The sequence below is a fragment of the Giraffa tippelskirchi genome, chromosome 13 (genome assembly GCF_054371585.1).
Source record: "Giraffa tippelskirchi isolate mGirTip1 chromosome 13, T2T-mGirTip1v1.2.pri, whole genome shotgun sequence".
NCBI classification, from domain to species: domain Eukaryota; kingdom Metazoa; phylum Chordata; class Mammalia; order Artiodactyla; family Giraffidae; genus Giraffa; species Giraffa tippelskirchi.
Window position 1 is genome coordinate 15418733 of NC_137287.1, and position 21779 is coordinate 15440511.

Here is a 21779-nt window from a genome sequence, read left to right on the forward strand (position 1 = left end):
ATCTGAGGTACTTGTGGGAGAGATCTAGGAGACATTGGATATTCGTGTCTAGAAATTATTTCCCTGAGAATTCCACACCCAAATGCTTATGGGGACCAGGGAGGTGCCAGGAATCAAGACAATGGCCTGTTCCTAAACAAAGGATTGGAAAGGACAGTGGCAATCTGGAGAGAATACACCCCATCTCAAAGGACAGTCATAGGAAGAGTAGGCATAGTGTCAACAGATGATTTTTCAAGAGAAGCTGAGAACAAGAACTACCAGGTGAAACCTTGTGTGCAAGCCAAGTTTCTCCTGGCCAATCCATTTCTGACTTGTCAGCATGAACTAGGTTTGAGTCCTCCCAAGAAGTCAGGTATGGGTGGTGGTGGCTGAGAACGCTGGATCTGTCTTTCCTAAGGTGATCAATAGGTACACTTGGAACAAGTCAATTCTGGGTAGTTTGGGTGAGAGCCAGCTTTTGTAGCTTAGTTTAGTAGTCACTTGCTTTTTTAATGATTATACCAAAGAACATTAACTGTAAAACGAGAGTTGTAAAATAGTACATTTCATAGGATCCCATTTTCTCATAATATTTTAAGCATACCAAGTAAAGTAACTGGAGGAATATGCCCAACAGTTAATGGTGGCCATCGCTGAGGAATGGTATTATAAAGCATTTTTTCTTTGTACTAAGTATTTGTGTATTTATACTGTTTTATGATGACCATGTACTTAAAAAATCAATTAAAAAAATTATAGATCTTATCTAACACTAATTACTATGCACATTCATATACATGTACAAGTGAACACAAATACCAAATGATTGACAGTGGTTACCTCTAGAAGGGTATGCGGCTTGGGTGTGTTGATAGATGAACAGGAAATTTAGTACTACTAAATTTAGTACTACTAAATTCTGTACTCCTTTAATCTTATAGTCAACCCTGGGATATTGATTTCAGTACCTGCCTCGGATTCCAAAATCCATAGATGCTCAAGTGCTATAGTTGGCCCTCCCTGTCTGTGGTCCTGCATCCATGGATTCAACCATTGATTGCGCAGTACTATAAGAAGTATTTGTTGACAAAAGTCCACATATAAGTGAACCTGTGCAGCTCAAACCTGTGTTCAAGGGTCAACTGGAATATGTAGTCCTGGGAAGTCAAAAAGTGTGAAAAACTTCATTGCCCAACACTCCAATCCAACCCCTCCAGAGGGATAACAAATTGCCCAGGTGGGAAGGAGGGTAAAACCTTCATCAGGACATGGGCAGTATTGTCTTCATCCTTCCCTGACCCCAGGACCCAGCCCAATACCTCCCCCCTCCGCCAGGTAATCCAAACACACTCAAAGAGGAGCCAAGGGGCCTCATTGTAACACTCGTTTTTATATAAATATCCGCAAGTCATGTTACAGAATAAGCCCCACCGGGGAAAAAAGTCAACGTTATGTTTTTGTTAAACCGACCCCTGCCTTCTAGGTTGGGCCCCAGCCTGGGGGCACCTGCTGCTTTGGGAAGGCTGGGGCTGCTGCCAAGAGGCTGCTGAAGAAGCTGCCTATGTAGCCCACCCCCAGGCCGACCCCCTTCTTTGGTGTGTGGTACTCGGTGACCTTCTCTGGCCCCACCCCCAGCCTGGGGCAGGGTTCTGAGGGACAGGGTTCTGGAGAACAGGGCCCAGGAATCCTGGGGGCACTTGGAATAAGAGTGTGTGTGGGGAAACCAAGCCACTAAGAGGTGGAGTATGAAGCTTAGAGGTTGCGCCTTTGGGGAGGAGGGGCACAGAGGTAACAGGAGCAGGCGGGGGGAACCCGGGCTGTCAAGCAGGAAGCATCTGCCCTTCTTTCTGGCCTAGGTACCCAGGTCCCTTCCCCTGTTGGTCCCCCTCCTGCTGGTCCCTGTATTCCCAGGAATAAGCCCTGGGTCCCTGCCTGTCCCCTCCCAGCTCTTCCCCCTTCAATTCCCCCTCCCCCCACAGAGAGGCCAGAGGCTAGGAACACAGCACCAGTCTTAGGATTTAATTAACCAGGAAGGGGGATTATTGGGAGGGGCACCCCTGTAAAAATGTACAAAAGGTCTGGGGGGCTATGTGGAAGGGGAGATAAATATGTACATGGAACCCCCCTTCCTTTAGCCCCTCCTCCCCCAGCCCTGAGAGGGCATGAGGACTTGGGTGGTAGGTGACGAGGAGGGGGGCACTTTGGCCTCTGGCTTAGTGAGCCCTTGGGGAGGCGGGCCAAGGGCCTAGGAGCCCTCAGAAGGGGCGATGGTGCACCTCAGGAGATCGTGAGATGTGATCTCTGAAATGACCCCCACTCTCATGTACACACACACACACACACTCTCTCTCACAGACACACACACACACACCTCTCTAGAGGCTTGTGACCTCTGCCCTCCCAGTGACCCCAAGGTCCAACTGATGCTTGATCTCATGGGGGTTGGACCTTCTGCTCCCAGATTCCATGACCTCAGAGGTGGCTGGTGAGGTCATGACCTCTGCCCTCCAGCCCTGGCTTGAAAACCTCAGCTCTAGGACCTTGTCAAAAGAAAGGGGGGATGGAGCTATGCCCCTGCCCCTCCCCTTCCCTCACCTGTCAGCCCGGGCTGGGCCAGGGGCCCGAGGAGGGGAACTAGGCCGGGGGGCGGGCACAAGCGGAGGTGGTGCCCCCAAAAGGGCTCCTGGTGGGGTCTTGCTGAGAAGGTGAGGGGTTCCTGGGGCCGCAGTGGGTGGCGGTGGCGGAGCCAAGCGGCTGTAGAGGAGGGGATGGGCAGGCTCCAGACCGTAGAGGCGGGCGGCGGCCACAGCCCCAGGTCCAGTCAGCTCCTCGCCCGCCTCGTAGAAGCGGGGCGGCCTAGCGAGGCGAGGGGGCCCAGCCAACCAGGTTGGCTCCAGGAAGCCAGCACACCGCTCTGGAGGACTAGGGCCCAGAAATGGGGGTGGCCGGGGCCTCTCAAACAGCAGGTGAAGGCCTTGGGGCCCGGTGGTGGCAGCGGCAGCGGCAGCGGCAGCAGCGGCGGCGGCAGCGGCGGCCGCAGCAGCCTCTTCCTTCCGCTCTTCCTTTACCCGCACCGACTCCTTGGTGGGCCGGGCGCCTTCCTCGCCAGCCCGGGCCTTGGGAGTAGCAGGAGAAACTCGGAGCTGGGGCCGGGAGAAGGGGAGGTCCCTGAGGGAGGTGAGGAAGGAGAGGATGAAGGAGCTTAGATGGATAGCAGGCAGGCAGGCAGAGGGCTGGGCAGGTGGGGGGCACATGAAACCACACCTGTCCTTCTCCTCCTTGGTGAGAGAAGGCTCTCTCCGCTCCACCGGCCGCTCCTTGTCTGAGCCTGGTGTCCGGGCGGCCTCAGGGGGCCGGACCCAGGCAGGAAAGGCCAGAGGACTGCGGTGCAGGCGGCCCCATGGGTCTGGGGGGGAGGCGAAGGCTGGTGGGGCCCCTGGGCTTTCTTTCTGGGCAAAGACGGCGCCGGAGTCTAGACAGAGGACAGAGCAGAAGGTGATGGGAGCCAGGTGTGGTAGGGCCCGCTCAGGCACCCTCCTGGCCCCCTGCTTGAGCACAGCAACCCACCGCCCTAGCCCCCACCCCATCCCTCCCCATCCCCTCCAGCACTCACTGAATGTGGGGCTGCCCAGGCCTCCAAAGGCCCCGTTGGAGAGGGCAGCCAAGGAGGCGAAGCTTGTGGGACGCCCAAAGGGATCTGTGGGAGAAAGGGGGGGACGGTCAGAGCACTGGGCAGCCGGCTCCGAGCAGGCATCATAGACTGGCAGAGAAGAGGCTGGTCAGCAAGCAGGCCCTGGAAAGGTACTGAGGTTTAATGTGCAATGTGTTGTTTAACGGCATAAGTTCCATGAGGGAGGTGGGATCATTTCCAGTTAAGGATGATGAAACAGGCTCAGAGAGGTGAAGTGACTTGCCCATCAATGGTCATCTAACCAGCGAGTGGTACCCCTAATCCAGGCCTCTGACTCCAAGGTCAGGCTCTTATCCCACATTCCCCTATACCCGCCACCCAGGCCAGCTCAACAGCCAGCTACTCATCTGAAGAACCTCTGCTAGCTGCCTCCCACTTGCATGCAAATGAACCCTGACTTTGTGTGTATGTCACATGGCCAGTGAGAACACCTAACTTGCCAGCTAGGGAAATGTCACAATTGCCTCTTCTAGAACACCTTTCCCTGGGCTAGCCGGCTCAATTCCTCCTTGTTCATCCAAACTAGGATAAATCTCCCCAAGAAGCTGGCTGAGACCACTGGGAGCCAGGGACCATGCTGCACAGCCTTCTTCCACATGTCTCTCCCCACTACCCCTGGCTATTTCAGACAGTGACTGAGCTGATGGGGACTTGCAATGACTCTGCCCTTCATTATCCCATTTCACAGATTGTAAGATCAAGGCTCAGAGTGGGGAGAGTAACTTGCTCGAGGTCACAAAGCAAGCGGACCCAGGTCTACCCTCCATTCTAGCTGCCTCTCAGGTATAATTTCAATCCCCTGCTGAACACCTCCAAGAAGTCAAGGTCAAGGCCTGGGTTGCCCAACACGCCCTTGGCTCTTACCAATGTGGGTGCTGGGACTCAGAAAGGGTCCATGGGCCCCGGGAGCTGCCGTGAAAGGGTTGGCTGCAGCATGGACGGCACCTGGGGCAGAGAGGCGGATGAGGCTGAGTGTGTGCAAGGTGGGCCTTGGGCTACAGGTGGGCACCCTCAGGCCCAGAGAGGGCTGGCCAGACTCACCAGTCGCAGTGAAGAGGGAGGCGGCCGGGTGGGAGAGCTCCTGCCCAGGGGGCAGGGCCCCATAGGGCCCCGGAAGGCAGGGCAGGAGGTCGTTCCGAAAGTCAAGCTTGTGGGAGTCGCCCTGCATGGGACAGGGAGAGGGGCAGTGAGTGAGGAGGCAGGTGTGGTCCCGCTCTTGCTCCTCCACCCTGAGGCCCCCTCCGAGAGCTGGCTGGTGCCAAGGGAGGGCTAGGGTAGACCTCTGCCTCTCTCCGAACCTTCTCTGACCACCCCCAAGTTAGCGAGAGAACCTAGTACTGACTGTGGAACTGCTCAGGCAGTGACCAGGGACAGGAGAGGACGTTTCTGGCCAAGATTCTGCCAAGCTCCACTGAAGGTAGATGCCCAGAGCTCAGGCAGGCCCGCTCTCCCCAGCCCTCCGGCCCCAGTACCTTCATCTTTTCCTGGTGTCTCAGGATCATGTAAGCCACGCGCACGTGCATGGCACACCACTTCCCTGGTTTCTGCCGCCCCAGAAGGATGACCAAAGGGAGAGGGAAGGAAAGAACATTCACTCATCACCCACTCCAGACCTGGCCCTGGGCCCAGCCTCGCCACACAACATCCCCATTTGTCAACCCCTACAAGTGAGGGGTTAGGACTAGGTTCATTTCACAGCCTAGGAAACTGAGGCTCAGAGAGAGAAAACAGTCTTGCCCAAGGTCCCATGGCCTGCTGTGTGTGAACCCAGGCCTGCGGTTTGCAAGCCTTTCATTTCCTGCTGTTCCATCTGGCTGCCTCCACGTCTTGGGCTTCTGGCTTATTCCCAAGCAAGACCCACCCCTCAGACAAACACACTGACGCCAGCCCCCAGCCTCATGCAGCCTGAGGTCCTCACCAAACTCACCCTCAAAGGTGGCCGGAAATGGTCAGGGATCTAGGAAGGGTAAAGCAGAGATTGGCGGCAGTTCAAACCTGTTTACTGACCTGGGTACCTCATCTCCACAGTCCCCAATGCCCCGCCCACCCAAGCACCTCTCTAAGACTTTGTGTGGCACCCTCAAACTTCTCCTTTTCCCCGTTTCTCCCACTCCAGGCATTTCCCTTCCAGCACCAAGTTACTGCACCTGGCCCCAAGGAGGTACCCTGCCTGGAAGGCTGTAGAATGGGTTAGTGGGCAGGCAGGTTTCTCAGAGAAGAGTAGCTCTCTGATTGACAGCGTCACATATAATGAGAATCTGCTTAAACTTTCTTTAGAAAAATACCTTTACAATTGTTAAAGGAAGCTGGAAAACCTCTGGTCTAGTCTCTCTTTTAGGAAACACATCCTATGCTTTTCACGATGTTCCCTGGGCTTTAAGGCTGCTGCCCATGTCTTGTCACAAAGGTGTAGCTTAACTTTTCGTTAAGGACAGAACTTCCTGGTATGATGTCATTTGAAAAAAAAGAATGCTGTGACTTAAAAAAAAACCTGAAAACCCTTATAAAAACTACTGTCCTAGTAATCTTATTTCTGGGGCAACTTCACAAAATTCCTATCCCTCATGCCTGAGAAAAACTTCACCGACAGAAATTCCCTCTTCTCAGATTCTCAGGGATACCCCCGATCATGTATTAAAGCGAGGGATCAGGGAGTCACTCTCAAGTCAACACTGCTCTCCCTCAACAGATCTTCGAGCTCCCCAAGGACCTGCCTTGACCCCCCTCACCTGTGTCCCCTTTTGGGGAAGCCCGCTCGGCACTGGCCCCAGTCGTGGTGGCAGCTCGGGGTTCGTGCTCTGGCAAAGGGGAGTGGAGGGATCAGTCAGAGGAGCTGATGCCAGGCATAAAAAGGGGCTAGAATCAAGCCAGAGGCTGGGACAGGGAGGGAGCACAGCTTTGAAAAAACCTGGATCCACAGGGGGAGGTCAGGAGGAGGGGCGTGGTTTGGGAAGAATGAGAAGGTACATGGTTCTGGGAGTCTCTGGGTTTATAAGGGGTGGGAGGTGGTGGTGGTGTCTGGGTTGGGAGCTCACCTTGGGCTGGAAGGCCCCCTGCAGGGAGCCAAAGGAGACAGCCGGCGGGAGGCCCGGAGGGAGGCCGGGCACTGCGGGAGGGAAGGCCGTGTACGGCTGCGGAGAGAAGGGGACTAGTCCAACTGGCGGTGGAGGTGCAGCCCAGGTCTGGTCTGCTCATCGGTCCTCTGGCCTCCACCCTAGACACCCCACCCTCCCCCAGGGAGCTCTCCCAGGCTCAAGGCTCTTGCTTTGGAAGCTGAAGACTGAACCCCAACAGTCAGGGCCACACGCACTGATATATCCATGCCCACACACCACACACACACACTCACATTATGCCGGAAAAGGCCTTCCATCTTTCCTGGATATTTCTCAAACTAGGGAAGAGAAGGGAAGAGTAAGCTGCCAGCCAGGAACCCAGGGCTTTCCCCTGGAAGCCACACCCTCCCCCCCAGGTCTCTGAGCCTCATCACTGGCCCAATGAGGAGCTCACCATGTGGGGGCCGTGGGGTGGCAGCAGGCCCGGGGGGTAAGGGGTGAAGTGCTGGTGGGTGTGCTGGTGGGTGTGCTGGTGCTGGTGGTTGTGCTGGTGGAACTGGAAGGCCAGGGGCCGGGCCGAGCCCCCTGCCCCCACCACCTCTGGGCCACCCTGGGCATTCAGGTAGCGAGAGTTCAGGTCCTGGCCGATCAGGTCCTGCTCTGTGGGAGGGGAGGGGGAGAAGGCTTTAACATCTGTAGCCACCATGGCAGCCTCCTTGGGCCCAAGTGACTGGCCTTCCCTTCTGGCCTTGGGCCACTCCCTCCTCAAGCCCTGCTGCCTGCTAAGGTCCAGATGCCCCCAAATCGAACGGGCCCAAGCCCAGGGCCATGGCCCCCCACCCCCCGGCCAGGACCCCAAACTCACCAGAAAGGGCGTTAGCGGCTGAGGCCCCAGGGTGCCCTGGCACCTGCAGCAGGGGTGGGGGTGGGGGCAAGGTGGGGCCAGGGGAGAACAAGGAGGGGTGGTGGGGTGGTGGGGGAGGCCGAAGCCCAGGAGGGGGGAAGCTGTGGGTGGATAAAGGCAGGGGCAGTGAGGGCGTCGGGGGCCGGTGGGTGAGCTGCGCGGACGAGGAGGAGGCAGATGAGGAGGAAGAGGACGAAGAGGATGATGAGGGGGGAGGTTGAGCCACGGGAGGGGCCGGGGCCTTGGGGGGCGGCCGTGAAGAGCTGGGGAGAGAAGTGGGGAGATGAGTGAGGGGCTGGGAGGTGCCAGCTCTGACGGGAGGGGGTCAGAAGCCTGGGAGATACCTTGACCCTGGTTCTCCAACGTGGAAGGTGGTAGAACCCGGCCCCCAGGACCCCTACCCCCCACCCAGGAAACCCATCCTCAGACGGAGGTACCTCCCACACCCAACAACGCCCCCCTCCTGTCTCTTCTTCCACACAGCTGCCTCTGATGCCTTTGGTCTTTCCCTTTTCTGACTCAATCACAGCACAAAACATATCATTCACTTTGACGCTTAATTACAACAGGCCACCTGGGTTCCCACCCGAAGACAGTGGAAGCAGCACTGCGCTGGTCTGGTGTAGGAGTCAGGAGGCCTGAATTCTAGGCCCATCTTGCCATTAACACCCTGGGTGACCTTGAGCAAGTCACTGCCTCTCTCTGAGCCTTAGTTTTCTCAATAAGGGAAGAAATGATAATGATGATAACAGTAACAACAAAAATTGCATCAATCATAGAAGTGTCATTAAGTCTTACCCTTCAGTGAGCACTTACTATATGCCAAGTGCTGTCACCTGCTTTATATGCTAATCCAAGTTTCCAGCATTCCACATCACCTTCCCAACTGCTGCCGCATTCCTGGGACCCCTTGTACGATTTAGTTCTCTGAACTTAACTCAGTTGCTTTTTCACTTGGCCTCACCAAAGAGTAATGTGTAAAATCAAGAGGCTGAGGTACTACTTGTATTTTTTTTTAAAACACATCAAAGGTGAAAAAATTTTACTCACGTACCAACTAAAATTCTCTCACACACCACTAACAAAAGAGTGTACACACTTTGGGAAACACTGCATTAACTCATAATTAATCTTCACAACAGCTTTACAATAAAGGTACTATTATTATTTCATTTTACAAAAAGAAGACATTGAGGCTCAGAGAGGTTAAGTGACTTGTCAAAAATCACACAGCCATTAAGTGGCAGAGTAAGAATTTGAATCCACGAGTCAAAGTCAGCACTCTTAGTCATCATGTCAGCATTTCCCAAAGTATGTTCCAAACAACACTATTCCTAAGAGATGTGCCTTGCCAAAAAAAAAAAAAAAAAAAAAACCTTGGGAAATAAAATTGGGAAACGGCACAAACTGGATTCCTCTGCAAGTGAATATATAAAGGATTCTGAGAAGTCCTGTAGTAATCTCTTTAAATTTGTCCAACAGTATCTCTCAAACTTTTTAGCCCCCAAATCCCTTTTTAAGTGATATCCCACAGGAACCAATCCATGTCCCCAGACACAGAATGCAGGGGTTGGCACCAAAATGACCAGGCCTTTCCAGACCCTGCCAGACCCCCCCAGTCACTCACCTGCCAGTGCTGAGGTCCAGGCTGCTGCCATAGGGGGAAGTGCGGAGGCCAAAAGGCGAAACCCGAAGCTGCAGCTGGGGCTGGGGTGGGGGTGGCAGACTGGGGGCGGCCGGCAGGGGTGCAGGGGGTGAGACAGGAGGCCGAGGGGCCGGTGGAGGTGGTGGTTCCTTCGGGGGGAAAGGCACTAGCAGCGGGTCGGGCCCTGGGGGCTGTTCCTGGCTCCGCTCCAGGCCCGACACTTTAGGGACTACGGAGAGTTTTGCTTCACAGTTCCCATTGAAGGCGCCGTGGGGGCCCGAGGCTGTTAGGGCAGGACGGCAGACATACTCAGTTAAGGACCATGCTCACCCAATATCCCTCCCTTGTCTCCAACCCCAGCCCTCGGGACCAACCTTTGCTGGTTGAGACAGTAAAGGACGGGTCGAGGTCATCATCGGAGACCTGGGGAAGAAGGATAGGGACACAGTCAGGTTCTCGTCAGGTCAGGCCTTCACCCAGGAAGGCCAACCACCTCTGGAGTTGGCTAGACCCTGGTAGTGGTGACAAGTCTATTCCATCAGCTTAGCTGAAATCCACCAGACTGTGGGCTCTGGGAGGCCCTATGTTCGGGGTAAAGGGTAGAGCAACTAAGCCTGTGCATCTGATAGGCCAGGAAGACTGAATTGAGGCAGTCCTGAAGTAACAGAGAAACAGGCAAATCAAGACAAAAATGTCAGATATCACTAACTGCTGGCCCAGACTGTCTACCGGGCTCATAGGTCTGTTTGGTCCATAAATGTCAGCAAAAGTTTTAAACTAACTGCGAATACTTAGAAATCTGGCGATTCTTCATAAAAACTCAGATTCAGGTTCTCGTAACAATGGGCTCCCACTCTCCCAGTAGTGCCCCCATCAGATGGACAAGGACTATTTGCTTCACCATAGAAGTCCCTGTCCTGTCAACTTTTTAAACTACAGCAAGACACACATCAGGGAGTACACATTTAGTTAGTGACAGGAGAACAGCATCAACTGCTAGAATACACTTTCAAAGCTAGCACATCAGCCCTAAGGACAAAATGAAACACACCTTTATAGCATATATTCTTACACTGTGTACAAAGTTTAGCATCCTCACTGCCATGACTATGGTCTACACTCAGACTCTAATCTATAGGAGCAGACTAATAACCAGCAGGAAGAACCAACTGGGTTCCATAGCCACCCTGGGTTTCCGTGGAGAACCACCGGTATCTCCAAGTGCTTTGGAAAGGACAGCACAGCAAGGCATAGGCCTTTGATTCTTTGGTCAATTGGCTCCAATTACCAAATAAAACTTGTCATTTACTTTCTCAATCCCCGCCCACCCCCCCCATCCTCCCCAAACATCTATTTCTGGCTCAACTCAATTCATGCTCCCCACTTAAGAGAAGGCTCTGTCTGCTGCACAAGGAGATCTTTAAGGCATAGTTCATTTTATGAGCTGTAATACTGCCCACCCAACAAGTTCTAGCCCCACTCACCCTCTCGTCCAGATCACTTTCTGCATCACACTGGGGAGAAGGAAAGACAGAGGTGTCACAACAGGGAAGAGAAGGGGGGCCCAAGGTCAAGGGGAGTTTCAGACAGGGAGTGAACAGGGAGGGGCCCGTACAGGTGGAGAGCACTTACTATGTATCCTGCTTCCAGAGAATGACGGGAGGAGGCCTGAGAAAGACCAGAGTCCAGAGGTAAGGGAGGCTGGGTGGCGAGGCCTTTGGATAAAGTCTAAGCTTCCTGGCAAGGCACTGAAGGCCCCTCATGACCTATTCTCAGTCTCCTTCTATTCCCCACCCAGTTCCCAATGCTCTGGCAACTTTTCAAATCTACCAGATTCTCACATCTCTGCGCTTTTGCCCAAAACAACTTAGCCCTATTTCTCTTCTCAGCAAACTTATGACTATCCTTCAAGGCCTGACTAAGACATCCCAGGGGGCTTTCCCTAACCACAACCCTCCTCCCATCCCCCAGGCAGAACGAGTGGCTTCCTCATGTGGGTTTCTGCAGCATCTCTCCCAGATCTCTACCTTTTGGTGCCTCTCAAGTTTTGGTCTCGGTGTTTGCTCAAAGATTATTTCTTTCCTACTAGACTGACACTGCCTTGAAAAGGGGCACAGAGACCATATCTAATTTACGATTCAACTACGTCCTTCTGATACATCTCTGAATTATCAATATGTTTGAGGCAGACCCAGTATCAGCCAAAAGCCAGCAAGTCTGACTGTGGACATGTCTTTACCAGTCCGGGATGGGGCAGTGGGAGCTCAAATTTAATCTGCCTTTCTCTTTGCCCTTAGAGACTGGGGTCACTTCACCATGGGTAGCAGCACTGCTGATGGAAAATGGGTCTATGTGAAGAACATTCGGCTCAGAGTTTTAAAGGACAAGGATCTGGGACAAGCTCACCTCTTTCCTTCTCCGCTTATTGGGCCATTTTCGGGCCCGATCCCCAGAGGGCCGGCCAGGCTCTCGATCAGAGCTGTCCCCTGGTTCCCCAGTTGCCCCACTGGAGCCCCCCCTCTTCCGCTTCCCAGAATGCTTCAGCCGATGCTCCAGTCGCTCTGGGGGCTGAAGAGATGCATCCTTCTGTGGAGGAGGAGGTGGGACTAAAGTAGATGGTGGAGAAAGGAAAGCTCCCCACCTCTCTGGGGGTGACCAAGCTACCAAAGTGGCTCTCAGGCCGGGTAACCTGGTTGGTCCCTGGAGACTAGCTCTACCTCCTCCCACCCAGGGTGGGGCAGAGGCCTGGCCAGAGGAGCCGGTTGCTCTGGTTTGGGGTGCCAGCATTCCCCCCTCAACTCCACCCACTCCAGGCACCGTACCCTCTCTGGCCCTCTGAAGCCCCCCAAAGGTCCCCAGCCCCAACAGGCCCCACCTGCAAGGCCTCGAGGCTGGCGAAGCTGGCGATGGCGAAGCCATCGATCAAGTCCTCCTCCTCTTCTTCCTCCTCCTCAGGCTCTTCCTCGGCCTCCCCATCGTCTGCGCCCCCCTCCTCCTCCTCCTCCTCTTCCTCACCGCGGCTGCCCGAGCCAGCAGGCCGCTTTCGAGCTCGGGGTCGCGGGGGCCGAGGCCTGGGACGCGGCCGCCGCCGTCTCGGGCCTCCGGGCCGCTCTCCAGACGAAGCTGACGACCACGGCCTGGCGGGCGGCGGCGGCGACGACGAGGACGAAGAGCCGCGCGGGGCGGCCAACAGGGCCCGGGGCGCGTCGCCGCCGGGACCTCGGCGGCGCCGCTGCTCCCGGTCTCGGTCTCGGCGCGAGCAGCGCCGCCGCCGCCGCTCCCCCTCAGCGGCCCAGCCCGGGCCGGGAGCCGCGGCCGCTGCCGTCTCCATGGCGACCGCCCTCAGCGCCGCATCCGGAGGCGGCGGGCCCCGAAGCGGCCTGTCCGCAGGCCCGGGATCGCAGGCGCGGCGGTGGCGGCTGCACAGGGACGAAAGGGCCACGGCTTTCCCTTTAAAGCAGGATCTGCTCGCCCCGAGCGTGCCCCAAGGCCAAGGCCCAGGGAGCCGGCGCCGCCCCCGGGGCGACAAGCCCGAGAGCCCCCCCTGTGGGGCCGGCGGGGCCGAGACAGCGAAAACGGGGCGGCCGTCCCTTTAAGGCAAGGCCTCAAGTTGTCCAGTCCCTGACTCCTTTAAGACGACCCGACGGTGTCCAACCGGCCTAGTTCGGTGGCCGCCCCCTACCAGGGGTCGAGGCAAGTCTCCCCGAGGAAGAGGAAGGGCCACCCCTTTAAAAGGGGCCGAAAGCTCGCCCCGAAACGTCGACCTCCCCTTTAAAAGTGCCTCAAGTCCTCCGGCTAAAAGAGGCCACCCCTTTAAGGAGTCCAGGGTTCTCCAAACAGCAGGCCGCCCCTTTAAGGGCTCGGGAGTTAGTTTCTAGTCCTCCACAAACGGCCACTTCCCCTTTAAGTTGAATTTAAAGGACTTCTTGCGTTGAGAAGTGACGATGAGAATCCCCTACTCGCTCCAGTTCTCCCAACAGCACAGTTCTCAATTTGTCAGCGTCTGTTCGGTGGCTTCCCCTTTAAAGGCTGGCGTTGTAGTCCGCCGAGATCGGTGGCCACCCCTTTAAGGAGATTTAAAGGGGCCTCTTCCAGGCCCAGCTCTGCCAGCCTCCGCCTCCGGTCGCCATGAAAGGCGCGAGGTGGGGGGCGGGGCCGAGGGGGGGCCAGCCCTCCAAAGCCCCGGATGTGAGGCAACGGTGACGGGTAGAGCTTGTCTGTCTGCCGACATAAAAGTCTCTTCCTTCTTTCCTCCGTGTCTGTCTGACGTCCGCCTTAAAGAATCCGGAACGGCTGCTGGGCAGCTGGGGAGCTCCAGCTCACCCTCTTGTCGTCTCCTTTGGAGTCTTGGGCCTCTTCTCCGCCAGGACTTCCCTGCCCCTCCTCCCTCTTCCTCCTCAGCCTACGCCTCCTTCCTCTCTCTGTCTCCTCCCACTTTCCGCCCCCTTCCCCTCACCCCTCTACAGGCTTAGCCGTTGATAGGCTGAGAAGTGTACGTCAAGTCGAAGGGGCGGAGTCAAACGCGGGAGGGAGGGAGTAATATGTAACCGCCCTCAAATCTTGGATTTGGTATACGTCAGATTAGCTCCGCCCCTCATCAAGTCTTGTGACTCAACTGGTTAGAAGTAAGTGCTTGGGGCGGTCCTCCAGATGACCCCGCCTCTTCCTGCTCTTCGTTTATTGGCTACTCTCCTGACGGCGTCTAGCCGAGCATCTGGATCTAGTGTGCTTGTCGTTGAGGTCAGTTGGCCGCTGGGTGGCGCGCGGCCGCGGAAGGACATAGTCGATTGCCGGTTATATCTTCGCTCCCTTTCTGCCGCTTGGCTTAGTCCACAGGCTCTCTGGCTTCTCGCGCACGCGCGTGATGCTACAACCCTAGGGCTGGCGGCTCAGCGGGATCCCCCGCCGTGCCGGGTGGTTAGAGCACGCGGCTTGAGAGCGCCAGTCGAGCTTAAAGGAAGCTTTCGCGTCCCGTTATCGCTCAGTGCAGTAGGAGTGCCGGCCTGGGGTCTGCGTGCTAACAAGAAAAAAACAGTTTGCATTGTGTGCCGGACACCTTCTCACATATGAACTCATTTGACAGAAGTCTCTTAGGAAGGTACTACCATCAGCCCTATTTTACAGGAGAGGGGAATTGATACACTTTCAGTTTCCTGAGCAGGATTTACTCAGGAAGCTTAGCTCCGGTCTGTGCTCCTGGCCACTATTCTACCTTTAAGTTATGAAAGATGTAGTGTGCTGCTTGTGTTCTCTGGTTGCCTGGGTTTCCCTTTTAATGTGGACATTACACTGACAGCTTGCTTTCTCATGTGTAAAATGGGTGTAATTCTCATAGGGCTATTTGTAGGTCAAGTACCTGTGACAGGTTGTTGTAGGTGCTTAATTATAGCTGATTATTATTAGTTCTTGAATCCAACAAAAGATTCTTGGCCTGTGTGTTAGAAGGAACTCAGGGCTATCTAGAACAGGGCTTTAGTCCACTCTAGGACTTTCAGCCTCCTCCTTTTTTTTTTTTTTTTTGGCTGTGCCCCGCAGTGTGCAGGCTCTTAGTCCTCCAACCAAGAATGGAACCTGCAGCCCTTGCAGTGGAAGCATGGAGTGCTAACCCCTAGACCACCAGGGCATTCCCTCAGTCCCTGACCCGGGTCCAGAATCACAGTATCTTCTGGAGCAGATTCAGAAGTATCCCCCTGCATAGGAAAATTCTCAACCCAAGAAGGTATCTTCAATGACCATTCCTCTACCCCGTTCCCTATATCCCACTTCATGGTCTTTCCTGGTACCACCCTCATTTCCCAGTTTGCAGGCCAAAGTAGAGACATCAGCCAGTACTGGCAGTGAATCTCAAACTCTGCTAGAGACATCAGAAACATACTGAAAACTTTACTAGAAATATAGAGAAAAAATTAAAACTGCCTCAGAGACTTCCCTCCACTCCCCCACCAGGACGCATGGACAGACAAACAGATGGAGCTTCTAAGTCCGATGGGGCCGATCTTGATCTCCTTCCTCCTCCTCCTCCTCCACGAGTGAGGCGTCCAGCTCCTGGAGTCGCTGCTGCAGCAGGGGTTCTACATCTGGGCTGGGGGCCAGATTGGGAGGAAGGGTCCTTCCAGCTGCAGCCCGGGCCCCACGAGATGGCCGCCGGGATCGAGGAAGACTGCTGTCCCGAAATTCTACAGTCCGCCGGAGCTTCCTCGAGCTGGTGAAAATCAGAGTCCCATTGCGCTCCCGGGGTTCCTCAAAGATGGTCTCAAAGGTCCTGGACCAGGCAGGGAGGAGTCCAGGTTACCAGCATGCCCCCTGATTCCAGTTTTCCCTCTGTCACCCCTAAGCCTTCAAAGTTTCTCACCTCCTGGTTGTGGGTGATTGGTAATTCTTGTTGGTATAAATTTCTTCCAAGCTGAACTCCTTCTTGTTCAACCTACGAGCCAAGAGCAGAGGTCACTGAGAAACCTGGGGCCAGTGGGCCTGGAGAAGGGATAAGTAAGGCCTGGTCTGTATTTCAGTTTCCAGGATCTGCCAGGAGCCAGGAGTGCTGCCTGAGGCAGACAGATGGTTCTACATGCAAACCACGTCCAGATCAAACGGACCCCTCCAAGCTGGACCGAGAGGAAGCAGAGCCACACTCAGGGGATCTGAGCCTACACCTGCTTCAGATCCATGCCACGACAAGCTTCTCACCTGACTGGCCGAGGCAGCCCCATTGGTGTGAGGTTTATTTGAGAACGGGCTGGTGTCCTGCGTATTCTGAATCGAGAAACCTTCCCGATGGTCTGCAAAGATGGGGCAGAGGGTAAAAAGTGCAGCGTGGGCTCAGGCTCCTGCTTGTCTCCTCCCCATTCACCTGTACCCCTACCTTGGTCTCGCGGTCTGAAAGCACCTGGTCTTCTGGGGCCCTTGGTTCCTTTCTCTTGGTTGAGCTCAACCTGTAGAGAAGGTCAAGGCTCAGGGCCAAACAGCATTCCCAGCTACCTCCCCCTCTCCTGCCCACTGGATACTAGGGTAGGAGGCTGGGCCCCCTCCTGTGGCCAGAGCTTTAAGGAGGGTTTATCAAGAGCACTACCTGGGTTCTGCAGGTTCAGAGAAGGAAGAGGTGGATGCAGTAGACGAGCAAGATGTGACGAGGGGAGGAGAGCCTCCCACTCCTCCAAGAGGGAAGACCTCTTTCCGGAGACAGGGCCGAGGGGGTGGTGGGGCTTGGGCCATCTCTCCACCACCCACCGTGTGCCGCCGAGGCCGTGGCCGGCTTGGGAGGGCTGGAACAGGGGGCCAGCTGCAGGGATCTGGGCCAGGGGGCCCCAGGTCAGGGCAGGAGTGGCTTCGGCCCAGAGAGGGCTTAGTGAGAGGTGCTGGGGGGTTCTGGTCTTGGGCCCGCCATTGGTGGATAGGGGGCCGGGGACTGACTGCCACAGTGCCCTCAGCAGCCCCGGACTGCCCGGCCTCTGAGATGGCAATCTTCAACTCCAACTTCATGGGGGGTGATGGGGGTGGGGGCCGCGGGGCTTTGTTGGGTGTGAGGAAGATGTCAGCAAAGCTCTCCAGCTTGGAGCGGACGGAATGGAAGAGGGGGGCCAAGCCCCAGGGACTGAGGCGGGGGCGTAAAAGGCTGGACGGCGGTGGGGTCGATGGGGGCTCCAGAACAGGATCTGGGGCTGAGGAAAGGAGAGGGTCAGGTGGGTATTCCTCAGCTGCAGGTGTCTAAGCCCCACTTCAGTAGCCTTAGCCCCTCCCCCAAACACTTAACCTTTGCCCACTGAGGAATAAGCCCAGCTCTAAAATACCAAGCCTTAAATTCAGAAGTTAAGCTTCAGGTCTCTGAAGTCTAAACTCCATCTTCACACACCAAGCTCCGCCCTGAGAGGGGGTTAAGCCCCATCCCCACCTCTGCACCTGACACTTCTAAGCTCAGCTAGAATTTTCCAGAACGCTCCTTCTCATCCATCTGAGTCCTTACCTGGTGGTGGGCTCACCAGAGGGTTTGCAGACAGGGCAGATGGATGGGATGGGGCTGGCAGGTCCCTGGACGGAGGCTTTGGCTGGTGAACCATCACCTTGGGCTCAGTTCTAGGGTGAAGGGACAAGTTAAAGGCAGAGGAACCTTTCAGATTCAGATCCCACCTGAGCCAGGACCTCCCCTGTCCCTGAATGCTTCTGAAGGTGCTACAAGGGAGCACTGGACATGTAAAATCTGATGCCCCTAGCTTTGGCTGCCTGGATAAGAGCTGCCACCTACACGTCTTCATAATCCCTTCCCAGCCCTCTCACCTTCTCGCTGGGACGATGAAGTTGGGAGCCTCATCAGCAAAGCCCTGGATATAAACAGGGGGTGTTCATGGGGAGGCAGGAAAGCCCCCTGTGGCCTCCGTAGCTCCCCTATCCCGACTCTCTCAGTCTCCAGACCCCTGCCTGGGTTCACGCTAAAGACTTTTTCATATAGGTCTTTGCTGAGGCAGTGTCTTCCAATCTAAAATGCCATCCTCCTTGCTCTGAACAAAATCCACCCCAGACACAGTCCTCCCACACCTTTCTTCTATGCCGACTGGCATGCCTGCCCCCAGCTGAACCCCTGACATCTTTCCCTGCAGTTCCCATACCTCAGCTCGGGGTCTGGAGCTGGCAATGTCCTGTAGCATCACCACCAGGGTGGGCTGGGAGGCCTGGTCCACCTTTTGTGAAGAGCCCTCCTCTGGGCCAGGTGTTATCCTTGATCGCCGCCTTGGGGTGGAAGGAGGCTGATGGACACGGCTCAAGGGCTCTCGGCATAGGTGCAGTGGGTCAGGAGGTCTAGAGAGGGAACGGGAAGATCAGTGGGGCTCTGCGGTGTTCCCAGCTCCTCCCTCCCATTCTGCCATGCTCACCTGGCTTGTGGGGACCATGTGGCCTGCCGGGGTGGTGAAGCAGGCAGCTGGCTGTGAACAGAATCCCGACGGTTGCTGTGGTGCCGTGGGGTGGAATTCTCTTCTTGGGGCGCCAGGGGGACCTCAGAGAGGAGGAGGTGTCAAGAGGAAGGTGATGGAATGAGGCTGGACTGAATAGGGCCTCCCTATGCCTAACAGTGCCCTATGCCATCAAGATGACAGAAATCGTGGCTAGAATTCATTTGCAATCCCCAAAGAATAGGTCAGTTATGGCCCGAGCTGTTTGGTATGGGGCCTGGGTAATGTCACCCAGGCTGTTTGCATAAATGAAAAAGAGAGGGTGACCTGGAGTGAGTCATTGCCCTAGTTGGGGCCTCAGTTTTCCTAATCTGTGCAATGGAGCCAAAGACCTCAGCCTGCTTCCCAAGGATTGCCTAGAAATTGGGCTGGGAAGAAAGCAGGGGAGTTTCTCACACTTAAGAGTTGTGGGGATGTGGTTTTGGCACCAGAGACCCTGCCCAATTCCAGGCTAGAGTAAGTGAAAGCCAAGCCAAAAAAAAAAAAACAACTCTAGCATTAGGGAGGCTGACTGATGGATGTGTGTGAGAATGAGGTGTTTGGACCTCAGTGATCTTCATTAGTGACCTAGTTTGACTTTGCTACTGAGCGGACCTGATGAAGAAAGGGGCCTCTCAGTTCAAGAGGCTCACCATGCGGGCAGCCATGACATCTTCCAGGACCACGGCCAGGACCCGCCGAGAGGCTTTTTCCAAGGGCGAAGGGGCCCCGAGAGGCTGCAGTTTCGGCCGTTTGGGGCTCTTGGCTCCCCATAATGCTCGAGCAAGGGGTTGGCGGCACAGACGCTGCCGGCCAGGCGTGCTGAAGGATGAGAGAGCAGAGGAGGGTCGCCTGAGCCTGTTGTTGGCCCTGTGGTTTCCCCGGTACAGCCACCAGGCTCCCCGTTTCCCGGGCTCAAGACAGGCGGGCGGGGTGCGCTCTCACCTGGAGTCCCCGGGCAAGTCCATGGGGGAAGCGGCGGCTCCGGGGAGTCCCTGGGGGATCCCAGGTTCCAGCCTGGGGTGGGGGGGGAGCGGGGGAGCGGGGAGTGAGGGCCAGCCCCTCCCGTGGGGCTCCACCCTTCATGGTCCGCCCGCGGCTCCCGGTAGCCCACTGGTCGGAGCCCTGGGGCGCGTAAGGGCGCCCCCGCCTGGCTACCGGGAACGGGTGTCTCCCCTCTGCCGCCGCGGCGATCGGCGATCGCCCTGCCTGAGCCGCGAGAATCTGGGCTGCAGTGGTCCCAGTTCTCCCACGGCTCGAGCTTCCTGGGGCCTTTGTCCCTGCAGATTTCGCCCTGAGATCCCCCGGGATCAGCTGGGATCCCAGTCCTCGGAGGCTGAGTTTCCGCCGGATCTCTCCACGGGGAGTGGCTGAGGACTCCGAAGCAATACTCGCACACGCCGGCAGTCCGCCCTCCCACCTGATCCCCTAGACTGGATCCCCGCGGACACAATGCTCCAGCGCGGTTCCTCCAAACAGACGCCGCGCCAGGATCCTCCTGTCCCTGCGACTTTCGGCTCCGCAAAGCTACACTCAGAGGCGGCCCGAGCTTGAGCATCACGAACTCAGTCCGGATCCCCGGGGATCCACTGTCAAGCAGATACCCCCTTCACTCCAATCCCGGGAGGTCCCGCCCACAGACCCCCTCCCTCCGCCCTCCCTGATCCCCGCCCAGCGCTCTCCCCAGCCCGGGTCCAGATGGTTCAAAAGTTTCTTTCCCTCCCTCCTCCCGCCCTCTCTCCAGCCGCTCGATGCCCTCCCCCGCGCGCCGCTCACCGCCGCCTCCCGCGGATCCCGGGTCTTCGACGGCTCCCACCTCCGGCTCCTTTAAAACCAGCCTTACCCAGCACTGCCCAACCGCCGAGGGCCTTCTTCTCGGAGCCTTTGGGCACCGCCCAATCGCCGGTCCCGGTCTTCCGGGGTGGTGAGAAACTAAGTGAAGCCGCCTGGCGGCCATTATGCCTAGGGGTAAGAAGCCAAATTGGGCAGTGCCGCCATTATAGTTGAGGGCAGATTGCGCTGTCCTCGATGAACTTAAGTGGACCGGACGGCGTCTTCTTTTCTGGCCGGTGGGTGGCCGAAGTCTAGGGCAAGTTTCTTCAGCTACTGAGGCAACTCTGGTGAAGCTAGGCTACCGCCACGTTTTTTAAGGGCATCTTCCGGTTCTTTCGTTCTTAGACCAATAAACGTGAACTGAGTGCTAACGATATGTGAAATTCCCAGCTTCCTAGAGAGACCCCATTGAGTCGGTTTCCAGTTCCATTCTAGTTTCCTGAATCGAGTTACCAGGTTGCCAGGGAAAAGTTTGGCAGGGGGTGGTCGGGGTCAGAGATTAGCGCTGGTGCCGACCCAGGCTTCTTTGCTCGCACGGTGTCCTGGAGAGACTGGGCTGAGTCAAAGTGAGGAGGAGGCTGGGACGTTCACTTCACCCGACTGTTGTGTACCTCTTCCTGCAGGAGAAGAGGTTTCTATAGAGGACGGGCTCCCACGAGCACTCTGGAGAGGAGCCTGGCTGATGGGGTGTGTAAATAATCCTTAGCAGTAAGGAATCGGGGATCCTGCTGCTTAGAGAGGCTGCTTCGTGAAACTTTTAAACCAGGAGCCTGCTGTTGGGGGTAGGTAATGGGCTTGTACTGGCTTCCGGACTATGAACGCTCCCTCACTGCCTCACCAAAGCCCGTGCCTCCACTAGTTCTCCTTCCCCAGGATTCGCTGGTACAAACTAGTACTTATTTTTCCTGATGGAACAAAAAAGACTAAAACCTAAAATCGGGTCTGAATGAAGATGAAGAGTGACCTACTCGGCCCAACATAATTCTCTTCTATGGGACTGAGCCGGAGAAGGCAATGGCAACCCACTCCAGTGTTCTTGCCTGGAGAATCCCAGGGACGGTGGAGACTGGTGGGCTGCCGTCTATGGGGTCGCACAGAGAGGGACACGACTGAAGCGACTTAGCAGCAGCAGCATGGGATTGAGTGATAAGAGTAATGACCCAGAAAGGATGATATAAAAAGAGCAGCATTGGTAAGTGTTGGTGTGGAACGTGAAGACTCCCCAACTCTGTAATGAAAGACTCAACCAGATAGGTGTCCTAGGACTACAGCGACTCTCTGTAGTACAAGGCGGGCTGGGTCCTTTGGAAATCCATCATGAGACTTCTGGTGAGAATAAGCAACAACTGGTTCAACTAGAAGTGTTCTCTCTTCCCCTGGAGCAAGGCTGGCTACACAGGTGCATGAGGAGGGTCCCTGCTGGTATGACGATGCTTCCAGCTGTAAGTAGAGATCTCTCTCCATCTTGGTAAACTGAGAGGCCCCCTGTAGGCTTTCACTTGCCTGCTTAAACACAGAGGTATTTCCCAGACTGCAAGTTAATGAAATGCTTTCAAGGGCAGAGCAAACCTGATCTGAGTTTTGATTCTCTAAGTCTGCTGAAGTAGTCAATGCCAAGGGTAAAGGAAGTAGCCTGAAGAAAGGGCCTGGTTTCTGAGAATCTGGTTGGGGAGGGCTTGGCCCTCAACCCAGGCCAGCAGTGATGAGCCTTCATACCCTCACAGTCCTGCCCCTCTTTGTGACTACCGTT

The 21779-nt window shown here is 55.9% G+C and overlaps 2 protein-coding genes and 1 long non-coding RNA gene across 10 annotated transcripts; 1 reads left to right on the plus strand and 2 right to left on the minus strand.

Moving 5' to 3' along the window:
- Window positions 1-1980: 1980 nt before the first annotated feature.
- Window positions 1981-13782, minus strand: FBRS (fibrosin). The gene is made up of 18 exons (XM_081553018.1): window positions 12154-13782; window positions 11685-11864; window positions 10911-10946; window positions 10763-10792; window positions 9653-9701; window positions 9261-9561; window positions 7595-7896; window positions 7184-7389; window positions 7023-7067; window positions 6709-6804; window positions 6403-6471; window positions 5601-5630; window positions 5146-5217; window positions 4715-4835; window positions 4538-4618; window positions 3596-3679; window positions 3247-3454; window positions 1981-3150 (listed from the first exon to the last, which is right to left on the minus strand). Exons 1-18 carry the CDS (start codon window positions 12607-12609, stop codon window positions 2574-2576), a joined length of 2943 nt encoding a protein of 980 aa, XP_081409144.1. The 5' UTR covers window positions 12610-13782; the 3' UTR covers window positions 1981-2573.
- LOC145531217 (uncharacterized) lies at window positions 10863-16103 on the plus strand. 4 transcript variants are annotated; one of them, XR_014072282.1, is made up of 5 exons: window positions 10863-10969; window positions 11576-11878; window positions 14814-14997; window positions 15225-15483; window positions 15788-16103. It is a non-coding gene; the product is annotated as an uncharacterized LOC145531217 (long non-coding RNA). The 4 variants fall into 4 exon arrangements; XR_014072281.1 differs by lacking the exons at window positions 10863-10969; window positions 11576-11878 and adding an exon at window positions 13469-14018; XR_014072280.1 differs by lacking the exons at window positions 10863-10969; window positions 11576-11878; window positions 15788-16103 and adding exons at window positions 13469-14018; window positions 14108-14376 and having other exon boundaries at window positions 15225-15686.
- Window positions 15142-20761, minus strand: PRR14 (proline rich 14). Of its 5 annotated transcripts, none has more exons than XM_081553019.1 (12): window positions 19973-20761; window positions 19142-19213; window positions 18850-19018; window positions 18140-18190; window positions 17876-18065; window positions 17547-17590; window positions 17236-17345; window positions 16345-16933; window positions 16138-16207; window positions 15963-16054; window positions 15631-15702; window positions 15142-15540 (listed from the first exon to the last, which is right to left on the minus strand). In XM_081553019.1, the coding sequence occupies exons 1-12, from the start codon at window positions 20151-20153 to the stop codon at window positions 15255-15257; spliced, it is 1926 nt and encodes a 641-aa protein (XP_081409145.1). In that variant the 5' UTR covers window positions 20154-20761; the 3' UTR covers window positions 15142-15254. The 5 variants fall into 5 exon arrangements, with proteins under 5 accessions (XP_081409145.1, XP_081409150.1, XP_081409147.1 ...); XM_081553024.1 differs by having other exon boundaries at window positions 18140-18261; window positions 20040-20097; XM_081553021.1 differs by having other exon boundaries at window positions 18140-18261; window positions 19973-20041.
- Between the last annotated feature and the right edge of the window lie 1018 nt (window positions 20762-21779).

Coding starts and splice junctions, on each gene's coding strand:
- PRR14 (XM_081553019.1), bottom strand. CDS start 20,153: ATGGCCGCCAGGCGGCTTCACTTAGTTTCTCACCACCCCGGAAGACCG. Junction 18,191..18,849: donor ATGTCATGGCTGCCCGCATG/GTGAGCCTCTTG, acceptor TTCTGTTCACAG/CCAGCTGCCTGCTTCACCAC. Junction 18,066..18,139: donor ACATGGTCCCCACAAGCCAG/GTGAGCATGGCA, acceptor TTCCCTCTCTAG/ACCTCCTGACCCACTGCACC.
- FBRS (XM_081553018.1), bottom strand. CDS start 12,609: ATGGAGACGGCAGCGGCCGCGGCTCCCGGCCCGGGCTGGGCCGCTGAG. Junction 10,947..11,684: donor ATAAGCGGAGAAGGAAAGAG/GTGAGCTTGTCC, acceptor GGTCTTTCTCAG/GCCTCCTCCCGTCATTCTCT. Junction 4,836..5,145: donor GACACCAGGAAAAGATGAAG/GTACTGGGGCCG, acceptor TGTCCCATGCAG/GGCGACTCCCACAAGCTTGA.